General features: G+C 50.6%; 1 protein-coding gene across 1 annotated transcript; it reads right to left on the bottom strand.

The window, feature by feature from the left end:
* Positions 1-335: 335 nt before the first annotated feature.
* sigmar1 (sigma non-opioid intracellular receptor 1) lies at positions 336-20,688 on the bottom strand. Its single transcript, XM_031825997.1, has 4 exons — positions 20,381-20,688; positions 16,384-16,584; positions 2,865-2,957; positions 336-835 (listed from the first exon to the last, which is right to left on the bottom strand). The coding sequence occupies exons 1-4, from the start codon at positions 20,625-20,627 to the stop codon at positions 606-608; spliced, it is 771 nt and encodes a 256-aa protein (XP_031681857.1). The 5' UTR covers positions 20,628-20,688; the 3' UTR covers positions 336-605.
* Positions 20,689-20,774: the final 86 nt, after the last annotated feature.

Genomic DNA, 20,774 nt, shown 5'->3' with positions numbered 1-20,774 from the left:
GTCTGTGATTGATTTAGAATTCAATGCACTCTTAACCAGCATGACTACCACAGCATTCTGCAGCAATACGCCATCCCATCTGGTTTGTCCTTAGTGGGACTATCATTTGTTTTCAATAGGACAATGACCCAACACCTCCATATGCTCAGCATATGTGGGAACTCATTCAAGACTGTTGGAAAAGCATTCCAGGTGAAGCTGGTTGAGAGAAAGAGAATGCCAAGAGTGTGCAAAGCTGTCATCAAGGCAAAGGGTGGCTACTTTGAAGAATCTAAAATACAAAATATATTTTGATTTGTTTAACACTTTTTGGTTACTACATGATTCCATATGTGTTACTTCATAGTGTCTTCACTATTGTTCTCTAATGTAGAAAGTAGTAAAAATAAAGAAAAATCCTTGAATGAGTAAGTCTCCAAACGTTTGATTGCTACTGTATATCTAACTCAATAAGTTTCATGGTTTAGAGGTCAGGTTCCACAGAAGACTCCAGTCTCCGAGAGGGTTAGGGGTCAGGTTCCTCAGAAGACATCAGCCGCAGAGAGGGTTAGGGGTCAGGTTCCTCAGAAGACATCAGCCGCAGAGAGGGTTAGGGGTCAGGTTCCTCAGAAGACGCCAGCCTCAGTGAGTAGTGTATTGGCCTCCAGCAGCATTCCCTTGGCGTAGACCCGTATGGTGTAGAACATAGTGAGGAAGTCCTGTGTGCTGAACAGAGTGTCTGCCAGGGCGAAGCCCAGTGTGGAGGGGATGAATCCTCTGCCGTACTCCACCATCCACGTCCCAGCACTCCACTGGACCGACGTCGCCTCACCTACCGTGTGGACTATCGTGTCACCTGTCAACACACACACACCTGATACAGAAGATGCTACAATGTAGGCCCACTCCACCTAACTAGTAGGTAGGCTAGTTTACTTTGACCTGTTAGTAATTTAGAGCCACTTACAGTAGTGAGTCATTTAGCAGACTCTTATCCAGAGCCACTACAGTAGTGAGTCATTTAGCAGACTCTTATCCAGAGCCACTACAGTAGTGAGTCATTTAGCAGACTCGCTGATCCAGAGCCACTTACAGTAGTGAGTCATTTAGCAGACTCGCTGATCCAGAGCCACTACAGTAGTGAGTCATTTAGCAGACTCTTATCCAGAGCCACTACAGTAGTGAGTCATTTAGCAGACTCGCTGATCCAGAGCCACTTACAGTAGTGAGTCATTTAGCAGACTCGCTGATCCAGAGCCACTACAGTAGTGAGTCATTTAGCAGACTCGCTGATCCAGAGCCACTACAGTAGTGAGTCATTTAGCAGACTCGCTGATCCAGAGCCACTACAGTAGTGAGTCATTTAGCAGACTCGCTGATCCAGAGCCACTACAGTAGTGAGTCATTTAGCAGACTCGCTGATCCAGAGCCACTACAGTAGTGAGTCATTTAGCAGACTCGCTGATCCAGAGCCACTACAGTAGTGAGTCATTTAACAGACTCGCTGATCCAGAGCCACTACAGTAGTGAGTCATTTAACAGACTCGCTGATCCAGAGCCACTACAGTAGTGAGTAATTTAGCAGACTCGCTGATCCAGAGCCACTACAGTAGTGAGTAATTTAGCAGACTCGCTGATCCAGAGCCACTACAGTAGTGAGTCATTTAGCAGACTCGCTGATCCAGAGCCACTACAGTAGTGAGTCATTTAGCAGACTCGCTGATCCAGAGCCACTACAGTAGTGAGTCATTTAACAGACTCGCTGATCCAGAGCCACTACAGTAGTGAGTCATTTAACAGACTCGCTGATCCAGAGCCACTACAGTAGTGAGTCATTTAACAGACTCTTATCCAGAGCCACTACAGTAGGGAGTCATTTAACACTCTCTGATCCAGAGACACTTACAGTAGTGAGTCATTTAACAGACTCTTATCCAGAGCCACTACAGTAGTGAGTCATTTAACACTCTCTTATCCAGAGCCACTTACAAGAGCAATTAGGATTAAGTGCCTTGCTCAAGGGAACATCGACAGATTTTTCACCTAGTCGGCTCAGAGACTTTTAGTTACTGACCATACATTGCCAGCAGCATACCACCCTGCATACCACTGCTGGCTTGCTTCTGAAGCTAAGCAGGGTTGGTCCTGGTCAGTCCCTGGATGGGAGACCAGATGCTGCTGGAAGTGGTGTTTGAGGGCCAGTAGGAGGCACTCTTTCCTCTGGTCTAAAGAAAATATCCCAATGTCCCAGGGCAGTGATTGGGACACTGCCCTGTGTAGGGTGCTGTTTTTCGGATGGGACGTTAAATGGGTGTCCTGACTCTCTGAGGCCATTAAAGATCCCATGGCACTTATCATAAGAGTAGGGGTGTTAATCCCAGTGTCCTGGCTAAATTCCCAATCTGGCCCTCAAACCATCACGGTCACCTAATAATCCCCAGTTTACAATTGGCTCATTCATCCCCCTCCTTTCCCCTGTAACTATTCCCCAGGTCGTTGCTGCAAATGAGAACGTGTTCTCAGTCAACTTACCTGGTAAAATAACGGATAAATAAACACGCTCTTAACCACGAGGCTGCCTACCTAATTGACCTATGTCTTACCTGGATAGAACAGCTGTAGTGTCTCAATGTATACATTTAAATATAGGATCTCTGTTGTCTTACCTGGATAGTACAGCTGTAGTGTCTCAATGTATACATTTAAATATAGAATTTAATAGGATCTCTGTTGTCTTACCTGGATAGTACAGCTGTAGTGTCTCAATGTATACATTTAAATATAGAATTTAATAGGATCTCTGTTGTCTTACCTGGATAGTACAGCTGTAGTGTCTCAATGTATACATTTAAATATAGAATTTAATAGGATCTCTGTTGTCTTACCTGGATAGTACATTTCACTCTTAGTTGATCCCTCCTTCCACTGCCTGAAGGTCCCAGAGATGATGGTGTCTGATATTTCAGCCCAGTAACGACCTTAAGAGAATTTCAACAAGTTAAAAACAAAACAGGAGTCACGGAGTGATACGATGAAGACGTTACGAATGAGGAAAGACTGATGATGTGACTCAAATGGCACCCTATTCCCCTCATAGGGCACTACTTATAGGGTGGCAGGTAGACTAGTGGTTACAGAGTTGGGCCAGTAACCAGCAGGTAGCCTAGTGGTTACAGAGTTGGGCCAGTAACCAGCAGGTAGCCTAGTGGTTAGAGCGTTGGGCCAGTAACCAGCAGGTAGACTAGTGGTTAGAGAGTTGGGCCAGTAACCAGCAGGTAGCCTAGTGGTTACAGAGTTGGGCCAGTAACCAGCAGGTAGCCTAGTGGTTACAGAGTTGGGCCAGTAACCAGCAGGTAGACTAGTGGTTAGAGCGTTGGACCAGTAACCAGCAGGTAGCCTAGTGGTTAGAGCGTTGGGCCAGTAACCAGCAGGTAGCCTAGTGGTTAGAGTTGGGCCAAAAACCAGCAGGTAGCCTAGTGGTTAGAGAGTTGGGCCAGTAACCAGCAGGTAGCCTAGTGGTTAGAGCGTTGGGCCAGTAACCAGCAGGTAGCCTAGTGGTTAGACAGTTGGGCCAGTAACCAGCAGGTAGCCTAGTGGTTAGACAGTTGGGCCAGTAACCAGCAGGTAGCCTAGTGGTTAGAGCGTTGGGCCAGTAACCAGCAGGTAGCCTAGTGGTTAGAGAGTTGGGCCAGTAACCAGCAGGTAGCCTAGTGGTTAGACAGTTGGGCCAGTAACCAGCAGGTAGCCTAGTGGTTAGAGAGTTGGGCCAGTAACCAGCAGGTAGCCTAGTGGTTAGACAGTTGGGCCAGTAACCAGCAGGTAGCCTAGTGGTTAGAGAGTTGGGCCAGTAACCAGCAGGTAGCCTAGTGGTTAGAGAGTTGGGCCAGTAACCAGCAGGTAGACTAGTGGTTAGAGCGTTGGGCCAGTAACCAGCAGGTAGCCTAGTGGTTAGACAGTTGGGCCAGTAACCAGCAGGTAGCCTAGTGGTTAGACAGTTGGGCCAGTAACCAGCAGGTAGCCTAGTGGTTAGACAGTTGGGCCAGTAACCAGCAGGTAGCCTAGTGGTTAGACAGTTGGGCCAGTAACCAGCAGGTAGCCTAGTGGTTAGACAGTTGGGCCAGTAACCAGCAGGTAGCCTAGTGGTTAGACAGTTGGGCCAGTAACCAGCCGGTAGCCTAATGGTTAGACAGTTGGGCCAGTAACCAGCAGGTAGCCTAGTGGTTAGACAGTTGGGCCAGTAACCAGCAGGTAGCCTAGTGGTTAGAGAGTTGGGCCAGTAACCAGCAGGTAGCCTAGTGGTTAGAGAGTTGGGCCAGTAACCAGCAGGTAGCCTAGTGGTTAGACAGTTGGGCCAGTAACCAGCAGGTAGCCTAGTGGGTAGAGAGTTGGGCCAGTAACCAGCAGGTAGCCTAGTGGTTAGACAGTTGGGCCAGTAACCAGCAGGTAGCCTAGTGGGTAGAGAGTTGGGCCAGTAACCAGCAGGTAGCCTAGTGGTTAGACAGTTGGGCCAGTAACCAGCAGGTAGCCTAGTGGTTAGACAGTTGGGCCAGTAACCAGCAGGTAGCCTAGTGGTTAGAGAGTTGGGCCAGTAACCAGCAGGTAGCCTAGTGGTTAGAGAGTTGGGCCAGTAACCAGCAGGTAGCCTAGTGGTTAGAGAGTTGGGCCAGTAACCAGCAGGTAGCCTAGTGGTTAGACAGTTGGGCCAGTAACCAGCAGGTAGCCTAGTGGGTAGAGAGTTGGGCCAGTAACCAGCAGGTAGCCTAGTGGTTAGACAGTTGGGCCAGTAACCAGCAGGTAGCCTAGTGGGTAGAGAGTTGGGCCAGTAACCAGCAGGTAGCCTAGTGGTTAGACAGTTGGGCCAGTAACCAGCAGGTAGCCTAGTGGTTAGACAGTTGGGCCAGTAACCAGCAGGTAGCCTAGTGGTTAGAGAGTTGGGCCAGTAACCAGCAGGTAGCCTAGTGGTTAGAGAGTTGGGCCAGTAACCAGCAGGTAGACTAGTGGTTAGACAGTTGGGCCAGTAACCAGCAGGTAGCCTAGTGGTTAGACAGTTGGGCCAGTAACCAGCAGGTAGACTAGTGGTTAGAGAGTTGGGCCAGTAACCAGCAGGTAGCCTAGTGGTTAGACAGTTGGGCCAGTAACCAGCAGGTAGCCTAGTGGGTAGAGAGTTGGGCCAGTAACCAGCAGGTAGCCTAGTGGTTAGACAGTTGGGCCAGTAACCAGCAGGTAGCCTAGTGGTTAGACAGTTGGGCCAGTAACCAGCAGGTAGCCTAGTGGTTAGAGAGTTGGGCCAGTAACCAGCAGGTAGCCTAGTGGTTAGAGAGTTGGGCCAGTAACCAGCAGGTAGCCTAGTGGTTAGAGAGTTGGGCCAGTAACCAGCAGGTAGCCTAGTGGTTAGACAGTTGGGCCAGTAACCAGCAGGTAGCCTAGTGGGTAGAGAGTTGGGCCAGTAACCAGCAGGTAGCCTAGTGGTTAGACAGTTGGGCCAGTAACCAGCAGGTAGCCTAGTGGGTAGAGAGTTGGGCCAGTAACCAGCAGGTAGCCTAGTGGTTAGACAGTTGGGCCAGTAACCAGCAGGTAGCCTAGTGGTTAGACAGTTGGGCCAGTAACCAGCAGGTAGCCTAGTGGTTAGAGAGTTGGGCCAGTAACCAGCAGGTAGCCTAGTGGTTAGAGAGTTGGGCCAGTAACCAGCAGGTAGACTAGTGGTTAGACAGTTGGGCCAGTAACCAGCAGGTAGCCTAGTGGTTAGACAGTTGGGCCAGTAACCAGCAGGTAGACTAGTGGTTAGAGAGTTGGGCCAGTAACCAGCAGGTAGCCTAGTGGTTAGAGAGTTGGGCCAGTAACCAGCAGGTAGCCTAGTGGTTAGACAGTTGGGCCAGTAACCAGCAGGTAGACTAGTGGTTAGAGAGTTGGGCCAGTAACCAGCAGGTAGCCTAGTGGTTAGACAGTTGGGCCAGTAACCAGCAGGTAGCCTAGTGGTGAGAGCATTGGGCCAGTAACCAGCAGGTAGCCTAGTGGTTAGACAGTTGGGCCAGTAACCAGCAGGTAGCCTAGTGGTTAGACAGTTGGGCCAGTAACCAGCAGGTAGCCTAGTGGTTAGACAGTTGGGCCAGTAACCAGCAGGTAGCCTAGTGGTTAGACAGTTGGGCCAGTAACCAGCAGGTAGCCTAGTGGTTAGAGAGTTGGGCCAGTAACCAGCAGGTAGCCTAGTGGTTAGACAGTTGGGCCAGTAACCAGCAGGTAGCCTAGTGGTTAGACAGTTGGGCCAGTAACCAGCAGGTAGCCTAGTGGTTAGAGCGTTGGGCCAGTAACCAGCAGGTAGCCTAGTGGTTAGAGCGTTGGGCCAGTAACCAGCAGGTAGCCTAGTGGTTAGAGCGTTGGGCCAGTAACCAGCAGGTAGCCTAGTGGTTAGACAGTTGGGCCAGTAACCAGCAGGTAGCCTAGTGGTTAGAGCGTTGGGCCAGTAACCAGCAGGTAGCCTAGTGGTTAGAGCGTTGGGCCAGTAACCAGCAGGTAGCCTAGTGGTTAGAGCGTTGGGCCAGTAACCAGCAGGTAGCCTAGTGGTTAGAGAGTTGGGCCAGTAACCAGCAGGTAGCCTAGTGGTTAGACAGTTGGGCCAGTAACCAGCAGGTAGCCTAGTGGTTAGAGCGTTGGGCCAGTAACCAGCAGGTAGCCTAGTGGTTAGACAGTTGGGCCAGTAACCAGCAGGTAGCCTAGTGGTTAGAGCATTGGGTAGGTAACCAGCAGGTAGCCTAGTGGTTAGACAGTTGGGCCAGTAACCAGCAGGTAGCCTAGTGGTTAGAGCGTTGGGCCAGTAACCAGCAGGTAGCCTAGTGGTTGGAGCGTTGGGCCAGTAACCAGCAGGTAGCCTAGTGGTTAGAGCGTTGGGCCAGTAACCAGCAGGTAGCCTAGTGGTTAGACAGTTGGGCCAGTAACCAGCAGGTAGCCTAGTGGTTAGAGCGTTGGGCCAGTAACCAGCAGGTAGCCTAGTGGTTAGAGCGTTGGGCCAGTAACCAGCAGGTAGCCTAGTGGTTAGAGCGTTGGGCCAGTAACCAGCAGGTAGCCTAGTGGTTAGAGAGTTGGGCCAGTAACCAGCAGGTAGCCTAGTGGTTAGACAGTTGGGCCAGTAACCAGCAGGTAGCCTAGTGGTTAGAGCGTTGGGCCAGTAACCAGCAGGTAGCCTAGTGGTTAGACAGTTGGGCCAGTAACCAGCAGGTAGCCTAGTGGTTAGAGCGTTGGGCCAGTAACCAGCAGGTAGCCTAGTGGTTAGACAGTTGGGCCAGTAACCAGCAGGTAGCCTAGTGGTTAGAGAGTTGGGCCAGTAACCAGCAGGTAGCCTAGTGGTTAGACAGTTGGGCCAGTAACCAGCAGGTAGCCTAGTGGTTAGACAGTTGGGCCAGTAACCAGCAGGGAGCCTAGTGGTTAGACAGTTGGGCCAGTAACCAGCAGGTAGCCTAGTGGTTAGACAGTTGGGCCAGTAACCAGCAGGTAGCCTAGTGGTTAGACAGTTGGGCCAGTAACCAGCAGGTAGCCTAGTGGTTAGAGAGTTGGGCCAGTAACCAGCAGGTAGCCTAGTGGTTAGACAGTTGGGCCAGTAACCAGCAGGTAGCCTAGTGGTTAGACAGTTGGGCCAGTAACCAGCAGGTAGCCTAGTGGTTAGACAGTTGGGCCAGTAACCAGCAGGTAGCCTAGTGGTTAGACAGTTGGGCCAGTAACCAGCAGGTAGCCTAGTGGTTAGAGAGTTGGGCCAGTAACCAGCAGGTAGCCTAGTGGTTAGAGAGTTGGGCCAGTAACCAGCAGGTAGCCTAGTGGTTAGAGAGTTGGGCCAGTAACCAGCAGGTAGCCTAGTGGTTAGAGAGTTGGGCCAGTAACCAGCAGGTAGCCTAGTGGTTAGAGAGTTGGGCCAGTAACCAGCAGGTAGCCTAGTGGTTAGACAGTTGGGCCAGTAACCAGCAGGTAGCCTAGTGGGTAGAGAGTTGGGCCAGTAACCAGCAGGTAGCCTAGTGGTTAGACAGTTGGGCCAGTAACCAGCAGGTAGCCTAGTGGTTAGACAGTTGGGCCAGTAACCAGCAGGTAGCCTAGTGGTTAGAGAGTTGGGCCAGTAACCAGCAGGTAGCCTAGTGGTTAGAGAGTTGGGCCAGTAACCAGCAGGTAGCCTAGTGGTTAGAGAGTTGGGCCAGTAACCAGCAGGTAGCCTAGTGGTTAGACAGTTGGGCCAGTAACCAGCAGGTAGCCTAGTGGGTAGAGAGTTGGGCCAGTAACCAGCAGGTAGCCTAGTGGTTAGACAGTTGGGCCAGTAACCAGCAGGTAGCCTAGTGGGTAGAGAGTTGGGCCAGTAACCAGCAGGTAGCCTAGTGGTTAGACAGTTGGGCCAGTAACCAGCAGGTAGCCTAGTGGTTAGACAGTTGGGCCAGTAACCAGCAGGTAGCCTAGTGGTTAGACAGTTGGGCCAGTAACCAGCAGGTAGCCTAATGGTTAGACAGTTGGGCCAGTAACCAGCAGGTAGCCTAGTGGTTAGACAGTTGGGCCAGTAACCAGCAGGTAGCCTAGTGGTTAGAGAGTTGGGCCAGTAACCAGCAGGTAGCCTAGTGGTTAGACAGTTGGGCCAGTAACCAGCAGGTAGCCTAGTGGTTAGACAGTTGGGCCAGTAACCAGCAGGTAGCCTAGTGGTTAGACAGTTGGGCCAGTAACCAGCAGGTAGCCTAGTGGTTAGACAGTTGGGCCAGTAACCAGCAGGTAGCCTAGTGGTTAGACAGTTGGGCCAGTAACCAGCAGGTAGCCTAATGGTTAGACAGTTGGGCCAGTAACCAGCAGGTAGCCTAGTGGTTAGACAGTTGGGCCAGTAACCAGCAGGTAGCCTAGTGGTTAGAGAGTTGGGCCAGTAACCAGCAGGTAGCCTATTGGTTAGAGAGTTGGGCCAGTAACCAGCAGGTAGCCTAGTGGTTAGACAGTTGGGCCAGTAACCAGCAGGTAGCCTAGTGGGTAGAGAGTTGGGCCAGTAACCAGCAGGTAGCCTAGTGGTTAGACAGTTGGGCCAGTAACCAGCAGGTAGCCTAGTGGGTAGAGAGTTGGGCCAGTAACCAGCAGGTAGCCTAGTGGTTAGACAGTTGGGCCAGTAACCAGCAGGTAGCCTAGTGGTTAGACAGTTGGGCCAGTAACCAGCAGGTAGCCTAGTGGTTAGAGAGTTGGGCCAGTAACCAGCAGGTAGCCTAGTGGTTAGAGAGTTGGGCCAGTAACCAGCAGGTAGCCTAGTGGTTAGAGAGTTGGGCCAGTAACCAGCAGGTAGCCTAGTGGTTAGACAGTTGGGCCAGTAACCAGCAGGTAGCCTAGTGGGTAGAGAGTTGGGCCAGTAACCAGCAGGTAGCCTAGTGGTTAGACAGTTGGGCCAGTAACCAGCAGGTAGCCTAGTGGGTAGAGAGTTGGGCCAGTAACCAGCAGGTAGCCTAGTGGTTAGACAGTTGGGCCAGTAACCAGCAGGTAGCCTAGTGGTTAGACAGTTGGGCCAGTAACCAGCAGGTAGCCTAGTGGTTAGAGAGTTGGGCCAGTAACCAGCAGGTAGCCTAGTGGTTAGAGAGTTGGGCCAGTAACCAGCAGGTAGACTAGTGGTTAGACAGTTGGGCCAGTAACCAGCAGGTAGCCTAGTGGTTAGACAGTTGGGCCAGTAACCAGCAGGTAGACTAGTGGTTAGAGAGTTGGGCCAGTAACCAGCAGGTAGCCTAGTGGTTAGAGAGTTGGGCCAGTAACCAGCAGGTAGCCTAGTGGTTAGACAGTTGGGCCAGTAACCAGCAGGTAGACTAGTGGTTAGAGAGTTGGGCCAGTAACCAGCAGGTAGCCTAGTGGTTAGACAGTTGGGCCAGTAACCAGCAGGTAGCCTAGTGGTGAGAGCATTGGGCCAGTAACCAGCAGGTAGCCTAGTGGTTAGACAGTTGGGCCAGTAACCAGCAGGTAGCCTAGTGGTTAGACAGTTGGGCCAGTAACCAGCAGGTAGCCTAGTGGTTAGAGAGTTGGGCCAGTAACCAGCAGGTAGCCTAGTGGTTAGACAGTTGGGCCAGTAACCAGCAGGTAGCCTAGTGGTTAGAGAGTTGGGCCAGTAACCAGCAGGTAGCCTAGTGGTTAGACAGTTGGGGCAGTAACCAGCAGGTAGCCTAGTGGTTAGACAGTTGGGCCAGTAACCAGCAGGTAGCCTAGTGGTTAGAGCGTTGGGCCAGTAACCAGCAGGTAGCCTAGTGGTTAGAGCGTTGGGCCAGTAACCAGCAGGTAGCCTAGTGGTTAGAGCATTGGGCCAGTAACCAGCAGGTAGCCTAGTGGTTAGACAGTTGGGCCAGTAACCAGCAGGTAGCCTAGTGGTTAGAGCGTTGGGCCAGTAACCAGCAGGTAGCCTAGTGGTTAGAGCGTTGGGCCAGTAACCAGCAGGTAGCCTAGTGGTTAGAGCGTTGGGCCAGTAACCAGCAGGTAGCCTAGTGGTTAGAGAGTTGGGCCAGTAACCAGCAGGTAGCCTAGTGGTTAGACAGTTGGGCCAGTAACCAGCAGGTAGCCTAGTGGTTAGAGCGTTGGGCCAGTAACCAGCAGGTAGCCTAGTGGTTAGACAGTTGGGCCAGTAACCAGCAGGTAGCCTAGTGGTTAGAGCATTGGGTAGGTAACCAGCAGGTAGCCTAGTGGTTAGACAGTTGGGCCAGTAACCAGCAGGTAGCCTAGTGGTTAGAGCGTTGGGCCAGTAACCAGCAGGTAGCCTAGTGGTTAGAGCGTTGGGCCAGTAACCAGCAGGTAGCCTAGTGGTTAGAGCGTTGGGCCAGTAACCAGCAGGTAGCCTAGTGGTTAGACAGTTGGGCCAGTAACCAGCAGGTAGCCTAGTGGTTAGAGCGTTGGGCCAGTAACCAGCAGGTAGCCTAGTGGTTAGAGCGTTGGGCCAGTAACCAGCAGGTAGCCTAGTGGTTAGAGCGTTGGGCCAGTAACCAGCAGGTAGCCTAGTGGTTAGAGAGTTGGGCCAGTAACCAGCAGGTAGCCTAGTGGTTAGACAGTTGGGCCAGTAACCAGCAGGTAGCCTAGTGGTTAGAGCGTTGGGCCAGTAACCAGCAGGTAGCCTAGTGGTTAGACAGTTGGGCCAGTAACCAGCAGGTAGCCTAGTGGTTAGAGCGTTGGGCCAGTAACCAGCAGGTAGCCTAGTGGTTAGACAGTTGGGCCAGTAACCAGCAGGTAGCCTAGTGGTTAGAGAGTTGGGCCAGTAACCAGCAGGTAGCCTAGTGGTTAGACAGTTGGGCCAGTAACCAGCAGGTAGCCTAGTGGTTAGACAGTTGGGCCAGTAACCAGCAGGTAGCCTAGTGGTTAGACAGTTGGGCCAGTAACCAGCAGGTAGCCTAGTGGTTAGACAGTTGGGCCAGTAACCAGCAGGTAGCCTAGTGGTTAGACAGTTGGGCCAGTAACCAGCAGGTAGCCTAGTGTTTAGACAGTTGGGCCAGTAACCAGCAGGTAGCCTAGTGGTTAGACAGTTGGGCCAGTAACCAGCAGGTAGCCTAGTGGTTAGACAGTTGGGCCAGTAACCAGCAGGTAGCCTAGTGGTTAGACAGTTGGGCCAGTAACCAGCAGGTAGCCTAGTGGTTAGACAGTTGGGCCAGTAACCAGCAGGTAGCCTAGTGGTTAGACAGTTGGGCCAGTAACCAGCAGGTAGCCTAGTGGTTAGAGCGTTGGGCCAGTAACCAGCAGGTAGCCTAGTGGTTAGACAGTTGGGCCAGTAACCAGCAGGTAGCCTAGTGGTTAGAGAGTTGGGCCAGTAACCAGCAGGTAGCCTAGTGGTTAGACAGTTGGGCCAGTAACCAGCAGGTAGCCTAGTGGTTAGACAGTTGGGCCAGTAACCAGCAGGGAGCCTAGTGGTTAGACAGTTGGGCCAGTAACCAGCAGGTAGCCTAGTGGTTAGACAGTTGGGCCAGTAACCAGCAGGTAGCCTAGTGGTTAGACAGTTGGGCCAGTAACCAGCAGGTAGCCTAGTGGTTAGAGAGTTGGGCCAGTAACCAGCAGGTAGCCTAGTGGTTAGACAGTTGGGCCAGTAACCAGCAGGTAGCCTAGTGGTTAGACAGTTGGGCCAGTAACCAGCAGGTAGCCTAGTGGTTAGACAGTTGGGCCAGTAACCAGCAGGTAGCCTAGTGGTTAGACAGTTGGGCCAGTAACCAGCAGGTAGCCTAGTGGTTAGAGAGTTGGGCCAGTAACCAGCAGGTAGCCTAGTGGTTAGAGAGTTGGGCCAGTAACCAGCAGGTAGCCTAGTGGTTAGAGAGTTGGGCCAGTAACCAGCAGGTAGCCTAGTGGTTAGAGAGTTGGGCCAGTAACCAGCAGGTAGCCTAGTGGTTAGAGAGTTGGGCCAGTAACCAGCAGGTAGCCTAGTGGTTAGACAGTTGGGCCAGTAACCAGCAGGTAGCCTAGTGGGTAGAGAGTTGGGCCAGTAACCAGCAGGTAGCCTAGTGGTTAGACAGTTGGGCCAGTAACCAGCAGGTAGCCTAGTGGTTAGACAGTTGGGCCAGTAACCAGCAGGTAGCCTAGTGGTTAGAGAGTTGGGCCAGTAACCAGCAGGTAGCCTAGTGGTTAGAGAGTTGGGCCAGTAACCAGCAGGTAGCCTAGTGGTTAGAGAGTTGGGCCAGTAACCAGCAGGTAGCCTAGTGGTTAGACAGTTGGGCCAGTAACCAGCAGGTAGCCTAGTGGGTAGAGAGTTGGGCCAGTAACCAGCAGGTAGCCTAGTGGTTAGACAGTTGGGCCAGTAACCAGCAGGTAGCCTAGTGGGTAGAGAGTTGGGCCAGTAACCAGCAGGTAGCCTAGTGGTTAGACAGTTGGGCCAGTAACCAGCAGGTAGCCTAGTGGTTAGACAGTTGGGCCAGTAACCAGCAGGTAGCCTAGTGGTTAGACAGTTGGGCCAGTAACCAGCAGGTAGCCTAATGGTTAGACAGTTGGGCCAGTAACCAGCAGGTAGCCTAGTGGTTAGACAGTTGGGCCAGTAACCAGCAGGTAGCCTAGTGGTTAGAGAGTTGGGCCAGTAACCAGCAGGTAGCCTAGTGGTTAGACAGTTGGGCCAGTAACCAGCAGGTAGCCTAGTGGTTAGACAGTTGGGCCAGTAACCAGCAGGTAGCCTAGTGGTTAGACAGTTGGGCCAGTAACCAGCAGGTAGCCTAGTGGTTAGACAGTTGGGCCAGTAACCAGCAGGTAGCCTAGTGGTTAGACAGTTGGGCCAGTAACCAGCAGGTAGCCTAATGGTTAGACAGTTGGGCCAGTAACCAGCAGGTAGCCTAGTGGTTAGACAGTTGGGCCAGTAACCAGCAGGTAGCCTAGTGGTTAGAGAGTTGGGCCAGTAACCAGCAGGTAGCCTATTGGTTAGAGAGTTGGGCCAGTAACCAGCAGGTAGCCTAGTGGTTAGACAGTTGGGCCAGTAACCAGCAGGTAGCCTAGTGGGTAGAGAGTTGGGCCAGTAACCAGCAGGTAGCCTAGTGGTTAGACAGTTGGGCCAGTAACCAGCAGGTAGCCTAGTGGGTAGAGAGTTGGGCCAGTAACCAGCAGGTAGCCTAGTGGTTAGACAGTTGGGCCAGTAACCAGCAGGTAGCCTAGTGGTTAGACAGTTGGGCCAGTAACCAGCAGGTAGCCTAGTGGTTAGAGAGTTGGGCCAGTAACCAGCAGGTAGCCTAGTGGTTAGAGAGTTGGGCCAGTAACCAGCAGGTAGCCTAGTGGTTAGAGAGTTGGGCCAGTAACCAGCAGGTAGCCTAGTGGTTAGACAGTTGGGCCAGTAACCAGCAGGTAGCCTAGTGGGTAGAGAGTTGGGCCAGTAACCAGCAGGTAGCCTAGTGGTTAGACAGTTGGGCCAGTAACCAGCAGGTAGCCTAGTGGGTAGAGAGTTGGGCCAGTAACCAGCAGGTAGCCTAGTGGTTAGACAGTTGGGCCAGTAACCAGCAGGTAGCCTAGTGGTTAGACAGTTGGGCCAGTAACCAGCAGGTAGCCTAGTGGTTAGAGAGTTGGGCCAGTAACCAGCAGGTAGCCTAGTGGTTAGAGAGTTGGGCCAGTAACCAGCAGGTAGACTAGTGGTTAGACAGTTGGGCCAGTAACCAGCAGGTAGCCTAGTGGTTAGACAGTTGGGCCAGTAACCAGCAGGTAGACTAGTGGTTAGAGAGTTGGGCCAGTAACCAGCAGGTAGCCTAGTGGTTAGAGAGTTGGGCCAGTAACCAGCAGGTAGCCTAGTGGTTAGACAGTTGGGCCAGTAACCAGCAGGTAGACTAGTGGTTAGAGAGTTGGGCCAGTAACCAGCAGGTAGCCTAGTGGTTAGACAGTTGGGCCAGTAACCAGCAGGTAGCCTAGTGGTGAGAGCATTGGGCCAGTAACCAGCAGGTAGCCTAGTGGTTAGACAGTTGGGCCAGTAACCAGCAGGTAGCCTAGTGGTTAGACAGTTGGGCCAGTAACCAGCAGGTAGCCTAGTGGTTAGAGAGTTGGGCCAGTAACCAGCAGGTAGCCTAGTGGTTAGACAGTTGGGCCAGTAACCAGCAGGTAGCCTAGTGGTTAGAGAGTTGGGCCAGTAACCAGCAGGTAGCCTAGTGGTTAGACAGTTGGGGCAGTAACCAGCAGGTAGCCTAGTGGTTAGACAGTTGGGCCAGTAACCAGCAGGTAGCCTAGTGGTTAGAGCGTTGGGCCAGTAACCAGCAGGTAGCCTAGTGGTTAGAGCGTTGGGCCAGTAACCAGCAGGTAGCCTAGTGGTTAGAGCATTGGGCCAGTAACCAGCAGGTAGCCTAGTGGTTAGACAGTTGGGCCAGTAACCAGCAGGTAGCCTAGTGGTTAGAGCGTTGGGCCAGTAACCAGCAGGTAGCCTAGTGGTTAGAGCGTTGGGCCAGTAACCAGCAGGTAGCCTAGTGGTTAGAGCGTTGGGCCAGTAACCAGCAGGTAGCCTAGTGGTTAGAGAGTTGGGCCAGTAACCAGCAGGTAGCCTAGTGGTTAGACAGTTGGGCCAGTAACCAGCAGGTAGCCTAGTGGTTAGAGCGTTGGGCCAGTAACCAGCAGGTAGCCTAGTGGTTAGACAGTTGGGCCAGTAACCAGCAGGTAGCCTAGTGGTTAGAGCATTGGGTAGGTAACCAGCAGGTAGCCTAGTGGTTAGACAGTTGGGCCAGTAACCAGCAGGTAGCCTAGTGGTTAGAGCGTTGGGCCAGTAACCAGCAGGTAGCCTAGTGGTTAGAGCGTTGGGCCAGTAACCAGCAGGTAGCCTAGTGGTTAGAGCGTTGGGCCAGTAACCAGCAGGTAGCCTAGTGGTTAGACAGTTGGGCCAGTAACCAGCAGGTAGCCTAGTGGTTAGAGCGTTGGGCCAGTAACCAGCAGGTAGCCTAGTGGTTAGAGCGTTGGGCCAGTAACCAGCAGGTAGCCTAGTGGTTAGAGCGTTGGGCCAGTAACCAGCAGGTAGCCTAGTGGTTAGAGAGTTGGGCCAGTAACCAGCAGGTAGCCTAGTGGTTAGACAGTTGGGCCAGTAACCAGCAGGTAGCCTAGTGGTTAGAGCGTTGGGCCAGTAACCAGCAGGTAGCCTAGTGGTTAGACAGTTGGGCCAGTAACCAGCAGGTAGCCTAGTGGTTAGAGCGTTGGGCCAGTAACCAGCAGGTAGCCTAGTGGTTAGACAGTTGGGCCAGTAACCAGCAGGTAGCCTAGTGGTTAGAGAGTTGGGCCAGTAACCAGCAGGTAGCCTAGTGGTTAGACAGTTGGGCCAGTAACCAGCAGGTAGCCTAGTGGTTAGACAGTTGGGCCAGTAACCAGCAGGTAGCCTAGTGGTTAGACAGTTGGGCCAGTAACCAGCAGGTAGCCTAGTGGTTAGACAGTTGGGCCAGTAACCAGCAGGTAGCCTAGTGGTTAGACAGTTGGGCCAGTAACCAGCAGGTAGCCTAGTGTTTAGACAGTTGGGCCAGTAACCAGCAGGTAGCCTAGTGGTTAGACAGTTGGGCCAGTAACCAGCAGGTAGCCTAGTGGTTAGACAGTTGGGCCAGTAACCAGCAGGTAGCCTAGTGGTTAGACAGTTGGGCCAGTAACCAGCAGGTAGCCTAGTGGTTAGACAGTTGGGCCAGTAACCAGCAGGTAGCCTAGTGGTTAGACAGTTGGGCCAGTAACCAGCAGCAGTTTATTTGGTAAACATTTTCTTGAACTGCGTTGTTGGTTAAGGGTAAGTAATTGTAAGTAATTGTAAGTAATTGTAAGTAATTTCACTATAAGTTGTATTCGGCCGACAAGGTACAAATCTGTCGTTCTGCCCCTGAACAGGCAGTTAACTCACAGTTCCCAGGCCGTCATTGAAAATAAGAATTTGTTCTTAACGGACTTGCCTGGTTGAATAAAGGTTGCATAAACATGACAATACATGTTTTACTTATGACCAGGGCCCATAGAGGCCGTGTGTGAACCCAGAGTGATCCTAACCTGAGTGTCCTCCGGTGTCCACGGCGGTGCCGAACAGCAGGATGTACTCGGTGAGGGAGGCGTGGAGCAGACACATGGACCCCATCCAGCCGCCTGCGTTGACAAACACCCACTGCAGGTCCTCGTCCGGCAGGATGTGACCCGGGTACTTCCTCCGCAGCTCCACCACCACCTTGGAGAACGCCTGGTCGTGGTCCTGGCCTGGAGGAGACAACATCATCAACACAGTTGTTTTGTCCTGGCCTCAAAACCACATGTAGAGCAGTGATAAATCAGTATTACCAGACATGAGAAAAAAACAACTATGGAATGGGTAGAGGTTTCTTGTCAACAGCAGTAAACTATACCTCATGTCTAGCATGTCCCTGACCTCACTCTTATCATCGATGAACCCTCCCATTTTAAAAAGATAGCATGCTGATGTTAGCTTGCAAGAGCTCTCACTCACCTCTCTCAACTGCTAATCCACATCCTAGTCAAAACCATTTGGCTAGCAGGGTCATGTGGCTAAGTAGATCTAGAAGGCCAGCATAATACAATTACAACTAGCTACATGCTTGTGTCTAATCCTACAGCCAGTTGCTGACCTGGCATAGCCAATCAACTAAGCTAGCTAGTTAACTTGTGGGTTATTGAAGCAATAAGACATCAGGGGGTGTGGTAAATGGCCAATATACCACGGCTAAGGGCTGTTCTTACGCACAAGGAGTGCCTGGACACAGCCCTTACAGTGGTATATTGGCCATATACCACAAACCCAAGGTGCCTTATTTCTATTTTAAACTGGTTACCAACATAATTAGAACAGTAAAAATACATGTTTTGTCATACCTGTGGTATATGGTCTGATATACCACAGGCTTTCAGCCATTCAGCATGCAGGGCTCGAACCACCATGTTTATAATATTTAAATGGCTAAGGGCTCTATCCAGGCACTCTGCATTGCATTGTGCAAAGAACAGCCATTAGTCGTGGTATATTGGCCATATACCACACCTCATGCCTTAATGTTTAATTACACAAGGGTTGGGTCTAATCCTGAGTCTATTCCATAAGTTACCACCGGCTAAATCTATGACGTTAAAATGCCTATTTACTCTGTTCCATCCGACTGCACAATCCACTCTCTCATCAGCCCAGCAAGGCAATGTATAAACTTGATCTCCACTATAAAAAGCATCTAGACATTCTCACATTAAGCTTTCAACCACAGAGATTTGTATAAACCTGTCTGTCTCTCCAATATTTGCAACTTTGTTTCAATATTCAAATTTGATCTCCCGCTCCAAATTTGATCTCCCATTAATGAATGTGGCTGGGGTGGACGAGACAGAGGCAGCCGGAATCATGAATCAGCTGGCAATCATTTGTATGGATGTGGATGTATACAAATGCATTTGTATTGAAAAAAGGTTAAACGAAACAAAATGCAGTTAGTTTGCAGTCTTTCCAGCTTCAGTTTAAAGTGATTGTGTTGACTGTGTTGTTGGCTAGCTCCTCTGAACAACAGTGGATTGTGTTGACTGTGTTGTTGGCTAGCTCCTCTGAACAACAGTGGATTGTGTTGACTGTGTTATTGGCTAGCTCCTCTGAACAACAGTGGATTGTGTTGACTGTGTTGTTGGCTAGCTCCTCTGAACAACAGTGGATTGTGTTGACTGTGTTATTGGCTAGCTCCTCTGAACAACAGTGGATTGTGTTGACTGTGTTGTTGGCTAGCTCCTCTGAACAACAGTGGATTGTGTTGACTGTGTTGTTGGCTAGCTCCTCTGAACAACAGTGGATTGTGTTGACTGTGTTGTTGGCTAGCTCCTCTGAACAACAGTGGATTGTGTTGACTGTGTTATTGGCTAGCTCCTCTGAACAACAGTGGATTGTGTTGACTGTGTTATTGGCTAGCTCCTCTGAACAACAGTGGATTGTGTTGACTGTGTTATTGGCTAGCTCCTCTGAACAACAGTGGATTGTGTTGACTGTGTTATTGGCTAGCTCCTCTGAACAACAGTGGATTGTGTTGACTGTGTTATTGGCTAGCTCCTCTGAACAAGAGTGGATTGTGTTGACTGTGTTATTGGCTAGCTCCTCTGAACAACAGTGGATTGTGTTGACTGTGTTATTGGCTAGCTCCTCTGAACAACAGTGGATTGTGTTGACTGTGTTATTGGCTAGCTCCTCTGAACAACAGTGGATTGTGTTGACTGTGTTATTGGCTAGCTCCTCTGAACAACAGTGGATTGTGTTGACTGTGTTATTGGCTAGCTCCTCTGAACAACAGTGGATTGTGTTGACTGTGTTATTGGCTAGCTCCTCTGAACAACAGTGGATTGTGTTGACTGTGTTGTTGGCTAGCTCCTCTGAACAACAGTGGATTGTGTTGACTGTGTTATTGGCTAGCTCCTCTGAACAACAGTGGATTGTGTTGACTGTGTTATTGGCTAGCTCCTCTGAACAACAGTGGATTGTGTTGACTGTGTTATTGGCTAGCTCCTCTGAACAACAGTGGATTGTGTTGACTGTGTTATTGGCTAGCTCCTCTGAACAACAGTGGATTGTGTTGACTGTGTTATTGGCTAGCTCCTCTGAACAACAGTGGATTGTGTTGACTGTGTTATTGGCTAGCTCCTCTGAACAACAGTGTCCTGAGGAGTGAGCACATTTTCTAGCCCAGGCGAAATAGCGCCTCATTGGCTCATTGTTATGGATGTATCCAAATACATGTCACTTGAAAACAGCTTAAACAAATGCTGCTACTTCACTGTTATTCTGGCTTGTTGACGTGACTAAGTTAGCCGTAGTTGGCTAGCTAGCGATAAGAACGTTGCCAGCCAGTATGGCAATGGAATATTTAGAACGAATGACTGGGTCGTGTCCATAGATACAGAACCAATAGACTGAACGACTGGGTCGTGTCCATAGATACAGAACCAATAGACTGAACGACTGGGTCGTGTCCATAGATACAGAACCAATAGACTGAACGACTGGGTCGGGTCCATAGATACAGAACCAATAGACTGAACGACTGGGTCGTGTCCATAGATACAGAACCAATAGACTGAACGACTGGGTCGGGTCCATAGATACAGAACCAATAGACTGAACGACTGGGTCGGGTCCATAGATACAGAACCAATAGACTGAACGACTGGGTCGGGTTCATAGATACAGAACCAATAGACTGAACGACTGGGTCGGGTTCATAGATACAGAACCAATAGACTGAACGACTGGGTCGGGTTCATAGATACAGAACCAATAGACTGAACGACTGGGTCGGGTCCATAGATACAGAACCAATAGACTGAACGACTGGGTCGGGTCCATAGATACAGAACCAATAGACTGAACGACTGGGTCGGGTCCATAGATACAGAACCAATAGACTGAACGACTGGGTCGGGTTCATAGATACAGAACCAATAGACTGAACGACTGGCTCGGGTTCATAGATACAGAACCAATAGACTGAACGACTGGGTCGGGTTCATAGATACAGAACCAATAGACTGAACGACTGGGTCGGGTTCATAGATACAGAACCAATAGACTGAACGACTGGGTCGGGTCCATAGATACAGAACCAATAGACTGAACGACTGGGTCGTCTTTTTCACCCGAACCGATTGAACTTTCGACCGATTGAACTAACAACCTTAGCATTGTGTCGGGATTATATCTTGTGGAAGGATGAAATAGTATAAATAAATTCATCAAACTAAAGTTTAATGAAAATATGTATTTGAATATGTTGGTAACCCGGCTTAGATGGCATCATCACTTAATTGCACTAGTCTTTCTCGTGATGTTAAACTAACCATCACACATATCCATTTGATGATTATCTGGAGCGTATTCATTTCGCCGATTATGTTGTAAAACGTTTCTTAAACGGAGAGAACTATCTGAATTTGTCCAATAGAAACTATCGTGTGCTGTTTGCTTCCGTGTAGTTCTTCCGTAATGAATGCTCCCCTGACTAGCCAACCATCCATTTACCTGCGTATCGCTTTGCCAGTACAGCAACATCTTCCTTCGTGAAGACATAGTGTTTGTTGGCCATCCACTGCCGCAGGTACATCACTATCAACACAGACACTCCAGCCAGCACGATTAACTTTAACACTTTAGTTGTCCAAGACATGACTGAGATTGAGTGGTAGAACACCACGACCAGAGAAACAGACAAGAGCTGCAGCGAAGACAGACGGAAGTTATGCGAAGGCACCCATAGAGATAGATACATGACTCGTCTGTGTATGTGTCATTATCGCGTCTGAGACAGCATGGGCAGCGCCATTGCGTTTATCTCCAGTTTGAAGTAGTCCATTTTCTCCCAAATGATTGGCTCATCCCTCATGATGACCCTATTGGACATGACTTCAACCGGGTC

Source organism: Oncorhynchus kisutch, linkage group LG6 (genome assembly GCF_002021735.2).
Source record: "Oncorhynchus kisutch isolate 150728-3 linkage group LG6, Okis_V2, whole genome shotgun sequence".
NCBI lineage: Eukaryota > Metazoa > Chordata > Actinopteri > Salmoniformes > Salmonidae > Oncorhynchus > Oncorhynchus kisutch.
Note: the sequence above shows the minus strand (reverse complement) of the source record. Positions and strands in the feature narration are given on the sequence as shown.

What these genes read in the sequence shown, in the direction of transcription:
- sigmar1 (XM_031825997.1), bottom strand. Translation starts at nt 20,627, where the DNA reads ATGTATCTATCTCTATGGGTGCCTTCGCATAACTTCCGTCTGTCTTCG. An exon ending in ACTGGCAAAGCGATACGCAG is followed by an intron (nt 16,585 to 20,380) that starts GTAAATGGATGG and finishes TGTCTCCTCCAG; the next exon opens with GCCAGGACCACGACCAGGCG. An exon ending in GGACACCGGAGGACACTCAG is followed by an intron (nt 2,958 to 16,383) that starts GTTAGGATCACT and finishes AATTCTCTTAAG; the next exon opens with GTCGTTACTGGGCTGAAATA.